This window comes from Bombina bombina, chromosome 7 (assembly GCF_027579735.1).
Source record: "Bombina bombina isolate aBomBom1 chromosome 7, aBomBom1.pri, whole genome shotgun sequence".
In the NCBI taxonomy this organism is placed as follows: Eukaryota; Metazoa; Chordata; class Amphibia; order Anura; family Bombinatoridae; genus Bombina; species Bombina bombina.
This window is the reverse complement of record NC_069505.1, coordinates 234,125,161-234,131,752: the sequence shown is the minus strand read 5'-3', so window position 1 is coordinate 234,131,752 and position 6,592 is coordinate 234,125,161. Positions and strand designations below refer to the sequence as shown.

The window sequence follows — 6,592 nt, the reverse complement described above, 5'->3', positions numbered from 1 at the left end:
ATACACTGACAACATTATTATATTATGAAGAGAGAAAATATTTGCTTTACAGCACAGGCTGATATTATTAAACAATAATGAAGCAGAACCTTAAAGAAGAGTTTCCAATAATTGGAAAAACTAAAGTAATTGTCATATTAATTAGGCACCTTGACTAAACAAGTAAGACTCTGACTGACCTTTATGTCCATTAACATAATTATCCATCTAATATTCATATTATCACTCTTTTGTAAGTAAGGAACCCCTAAATCTTTTCAAGAATTTCTACCAGCTATTACATATTAAATAGGTAAAACAGGTGTTGTTAGCAACTCTGACAGTATGTATTACATGTGACATAATTTGTACTCATCAACTATATAAATTATTAAGTGCTATGGTTACATTTTCTAAAATGTTATATGTTCATCACTCATCCAAACACACAATACTGTACATAATTGTACATTCTGGGAAATATTCTTTAGTAAATTATTCATAGTGTTTTCTTACAATATTGTATGGCTTTTCCTTACACACAACATTAAGGACAACACCTCTATCACAGGCAATACATGTATTAAATCTCAAATAACCTATTCATACATTTTCTTATTCACAAATCAGGTTGTACTAAATGCATTTTTTGTTATTATCTAGCATATCAAATCAGCCCCTGGATCCTACATTATGATGGTGTTGAATAATATAAATGTTTGATTTTTATTGCATCATTGCTTTTTGGTGTATTAATTATATGCTAATTATACAGCCTCCTCATTTAAAATAACGGCAACTATTAGTCATAGAAACAGAAAGTTATTTACACCCCTACAGCAAGTGTACATAAATCACAGACAGTGGTTCACATTCAGGCTGTTTCAATGACTCCTCTATACCAAGCACCAAGGAAACAGCCGTTCTCATTCCATAAATAGTGGGTAGACATTTTTATGCAAGATAGCAAAGGGAGCTGTTAATGTGGTTAATAAAACCGAATCGTGTCTTACCCTTGCATATCTGGAAGAGTAGGGATCTTCAAACAGAGCCCAAATCCGAGGTTGCCACCTTCTCCAAAAGCCACCTGATTTTCCATCAGGAGAGTCACTTAGGGCTAGTCTCTTGGTCATCTCCAGCTCTTCTTCGCCATCTCCTGAGTCCCCTGTACCATCAACATCCCCATCATCTGCGCTGGTGTCCACAGGGCCACCGCCAAAGCTATCCAGAGCTTCCTCAGCATCTCGGTGCTGCCTGTAGGTCATCCAGCAGCAAGGCTCCACATCTGTTTCATCAATGCCCCAAAAGGCAAGTTCCTCTTCATACAGTGGCCCACACACATCCGCTGGACAGTGCAGCTTGCCAGTTCTGTAGTAGTTCAGGATGTGGGCAAAGACACCAGGATGTCTATCAAAGAAAAACTCATCTGTCCTGGGGTCATAGTCAAAGTGGCTATGAGCATCTGGCTCAGCCAGCCAAGCTAACCTTGTTCCTGGCAAAGTGCGTAGGGTGCTGCGGTAGGTCTGGTGTCTTGTTCCTCCCACGTTTATCACGATGCGATCTGTCTCGTCGCCTTGGCCCATGTCGCCTTTTAGGCATGTCGCGTATGAGGTTCACTCATCAGTACCAACATTACGAATACAGTGGGAATAAAGCGACAGCAGCACACTGTGAAAAAGCAACTGATTTCCAATAGGGAGCCAATGAAAATAAAGATCCACAAGGACACTCGCTTAAGGTAGACCTACACCCAGCCCGAGATCCTGGCGTTCAGGAGATTGGGTATACACTTGAGCTTGGTGTGGTTGAACAGGTTGCCAGAAATTGCTGATGAATGATGCTTAATTCCTGTTTTCCCAGACTTAGGGTGGCAATACTATCCAATCGATAAAGCTACAGGTATAGACGACTCAACATATATTCAGCTTGTGAGACATTCAGACTTGATTCCATCTCTGCTCTTCAATGGCGTTGTCAAACCAAGCTCCACTCTCCATACAGCTTTGAATTGACAAACAAAGCGATTAAAAACTGAGAATCAAACAGCCGTCTTCCCAGTGCTCTTTGTTCTTTCAAATATTTTTTATAGCAATCCACAGTCCTTGTCGGATCGTTATCTCTCTAGCCTGAGACGTGATGGACAGCTCCTATTGCCCTCAGTGCTCCTGCCGTGGTGCTGAAAGGACAGCTCCTGGTAAAACCTCAGCCCCGGGAGTGGTGCTTAAAGGACAGCTCCTGGTAAAACCTCAGCCCCGGGAGTGGTGCTGAAAGGACAGCTTCTGGTGACACCGCTGCCCCGGGAGTGGTGATGAAAGGACAGCTTCTGGTAACACCGCTGCCCCGAGAGTGGTGCTGAAAGGACAGCTCCTGGTAACACCGCTGCCCCTGGGGTGGTGCTGAAAGGACAGCTCCTGGTAACACCGCTGCCCCTGGCGTGGTGCTGAAAAGATAGCTCCTGGTAACACAGCTGCCCCGGGAGTGGTGCTGAAAGGACAGCTTCTGGTCACCAGCAGCTCCAGGCTTGGAAGTGAAAGGACAGCTCCTCGGGGAGTGAGCGCACTCGTATCTCCAGCACATTGACTTGTTTCCTTACAGTAAGGCTGCGGGGAAAATACACAGCTCTAGCTGCAGAGTTACATGAGTTTCCCAGCCATCCAGAGCTCAGTATGCATTGATTCCCATGCATTAGAAGGAGCATAGATATTACCAAATGTCTCTATGGCTACCTGGGCTTGGCCATAGCCTGGAACCTCAATGCTTAGATTAAGGGATGTGCGGATGTCCCGCTCAATCAAGCAAACTGGGTCCCTGAACAGTCCTTGAATGCGCAGGCGCGGTTTTATCTCCTTCTGGAAACCCAAAGACACTTGGTCCTAGCGCTAGGATTCAATAAAACACAGGCTAGATAATATAAAGTTATGGGTGAATATGTTCATTCTAGACTTATGTGGCCTGCAAAATCCCTCATTTATCAACAGGGACCAGTATTAAATATTATACTGTATATACACTGATATACTTACCCTGTATATACACAGATAAAGAAATACAATAGCTAACACGGTACTACTCTTTTTCTGCATTTATATACTCTATATAAACATGTGTGCTCCCTTATTATCTTTATTGCTAAATGTTTAAATGAAATATTGGTGTTGTGAAATATAGTGACATTCATTTTAAGCAGTATTCAATGGTCATTCATATATATGCAATGTCAAGATTGGAAGTTTAAACGTAAGATATTCAAAACTAATTGTGGTAACTACTGCTTTATGAAGATGGTATCAGATACTGTAAACGCTTAAGTCTTAATAGAAATAAGCAGCAGCATTTAGCAATGTCTGATATGTGCATAGGGCTACCTTGATGATTAATTACAAGGACGCTGACAGATTGATTGAAATAGCAAAAATTGTTTTTGTTTTTTTTCTTTTTAAAAATATGCTCATTAGAGGGAAAATTAAATCAATATTTTCTAGATGCATCCAAAACAAGGTGTTATATGACAGCTGTATTTTTTATTTTAAATAAATATCCCTGCGCTTAATAAAACTACTTTTTGTTTTAATCCTGTAGAACAGGGGCGTGCCAAACGTCTAACAACAGCCCTAAATAATAGTAATAACAACAACATAATAATAATAATAATAATAATAATAATAATAATAATAAACCAGGCAAAAAACATGACCGTGCAAACTTTCTTTCACCCACATAGGATGAGTACCACTAGCCCTGAAGTCGCTTTACCCATCAGATACTTAAATCATACCTGAGATCTGACCTTCAGCCCATATTATACTTTGGATCTCGGACCCCTGGCCTTGAAGTGCCTCTACCCCCCCCTTACTTTAATACTCAGTGGTCTGCTTAGCATGTGTTGTGCTGTGTATTTAAGTGCCACACACAGTGGGTCTGTGCAGAGGGAGTAAAGATGATGCCAGTGCTGAAGTTGGCTGCTTCACTACCTGACAACAAGGAAGTAATTGGGACAAGCATGGTATTACAAGCTGTATCACACTTTGGTGAGCAGCATATATGGTGCTACTTAGAATCATTACAAGTGCCACATGTCATGATTATGCAGTTTGGTTATCCCTGCTATAGAGGCATGTCATTGCCCACCAATAGAGCTGCACAGAGTCTCATTAGCCAGTGAGAAGCTGGTTTCTGGGGAACATTTTTCCCCAATTATGCAATTTCTCTTAGTTCAAATAATTGCTTTCTTATGCATAATATAAATTTTAATATATAGCCATGTAACACTGGTGAGTGTTTAAATCTTTTAACAATTACTGTTGTTTTGTCTCAGTATTTTAAATCACTGCAGTTAAATTCCTGCATGAATTGAGTGCAGATTAATCTATTTTGAAGTCCTTTGAACATCAGAAAGATTGTTTGAAATAGTAGACATTTATTTATAAATATAGGTTACAAGCAGTAAGTTGGATGTGCTAAGCACACTAGAAGAAATGATAAAGTATGTTTGTTACATTGTATTATTATTTTGAAAATGTCCTCTGAAATGCTTTACATGATAAATCTGCACCATAAGATTAAAATTAGAGCAGAGATCACATAAGACTCAGCAACTATTTAATTGTTATTTTAGAATAATAAAAAAGGGAAAAGCGGGTAATGGATGACCTTTTTTTCTCAGATCCTATAAATATTGCACAGATACATTTACAACTATTACATCTATTTGTATCATTAAAGGGACATTAAACACTAAATTGCTAGATAGAATGATGCATTCAAAGAAGAAAATAGTCTTAAAATAACATAGATGTATTTTTTAAAGTTTCATTAACTGTTTAAATAGTGACAAAATCAGTGAAACGTTTTAGTGTCTATAAAACAATGGGAGCTGCCATGTTGTAACTTAGGTTACATTCTCTGCTGTGGCCAATTAGAGACAGTTATAAATAAGTCACTAGAGTGTGCAGACAATGGCTGTATGGAATATAACAGTGTTCTGCACTTCCATTTCTAACAGGCACTGAAAAGCTCACAATTTCAGAATAGAATAACAGGACAGGGGACAAAATAAATCATTAAAGTATATAGAGTTTTTTTTTTTTTATATAAACAGTTTATCATTTTATATTACCATCTCAAAGTGTGTACCATTTTTTTAAATAGCTATCAGCTAGATTACGAGTTTTGAGCACTATGGTGAAATTAACAAGTGCCACAAAAGTGGCGTTATTTCCCCTCCCTATAGCAATGCTATTACAAGTGTATTACAAAGATAAGGCTTGTGTGGGCGATATGGTGGCGTTGAGCTCCATACCGCACCCAAATACAAGCACTGCTTTGACGTGCTCATGCACGAGTTCCCCATAGACATCAATGGGGAGAGCCGGCAAAAAAAAAGCCTAACACCTGTGATCGCAGAAACAAAAGCTCCGTAACGCAGCCCCATTGATGTCTATGGGGAAAGAAAAAGTTATGTTTAAACATAACATCCTAACATAAAAACCACGTCTAAACACCCCTAATCTTCCACCCCCGACATCGCCGCCACCTACATAATGTTATTAACCCCTAATCTGCCGCCCTTAACATCGCTGCCACCTAAATAAAACCAAAAAACCCCTAATCTGACGCTCCCGATATCGCTGCCACCTACATACAGTTATTAACCCCTAATCTGCTGCCCCTAACATCGCCGCCACCTAAATACACTTAATAACCCCTAATCTGCCGCCCTTAACATCGCCACCACCTACATTACAGTTATTAACCCCTAATCTGCCGCCCCCAATGTCGCCGCCACTAAATAAATATATTAACCCCTAAACCTAACACTAACGTAACTCTAACCCTAAGCATAAACCTAACATAACCCTAAGCCTAAATCTAACCCTAACACCCCCTAACTTAAATATAATTAAAATAAATCTAAATAAACCTTACAATTTTTACCTAAATAATTCCTATTTAAAACTAAATACATATTTACCTGTAAAATAAAACCTAAGCTAGCTACAATATAACTAATAGTTATATTGTAGCTATCTTAGGTTTTATTTTTATTTCACATGTAAGTTTGTATTTATTTTAACTAGGTAGACTAGTTAGTAAATAGTTATTAACCATTGACTAGCTACCTAGTTAAAATAAATAGAAAGTTACCTGTAAAATAAAACCTAACCTGCCTTACACTAAAAACTAACATTACAATAAAATAAATTAAATTATTAAAATACAATTTTCTAAATTACAAACACTAAATTACAAAAAAATAAAAAATGAAATTATCAAAAATAAAAACAAATTACTCCTAATCTAATAGCCCTATCAAAATAAAAAAGCCCCCCAAAATAAAAAAGCCCCCAGCCTACACTAAACTGCCAATGGCCCTTAAAAGGGCCCTTTCTGGGGCATTGCCCCAAAGAAATCAGCTCTTTTACCTGTAAAAAAAAAAAATACAAACACCCCCCAACAGTAAAACCCACCACACAACCAACCAACCCCCCAAATAAAAACCTATCTAGCGGGTCTATCTTCAAGACATCCAGCGCGGGGCATCCTCTTCTTACGGTCATCGGCGTCAACTGAAGGTTCCCTTTAAATGATTTCATCCAAGATGGTGTCCCTTACA

The 6,592-nt window shown here is 38.7% G+C and overlaps 1 protein-coding gene across 1 annotated transcript in view; it reads right to left on the bottom strand.

The window, feature by feature from the left end:
- Positions 1–1,562, bottom strand: part of KCNC1 (potassium voltage-gated channel subfamily C member 1) — a 328,150-nt gene extending 326,588 nt beyond the window's left edge. Inside the window, exon 1 of the mRNA XM_053688945.1 lies at positions 993–1,562. Coding sequence (XP_053544920.1) covers positions 993–1,562 — 570 coding nt within the window. The remainder of the gene's footprint in view (positions 1–992) is intronic.
- Positions 1,563–6,592: the final 5,030 nt, after the last annotated feature.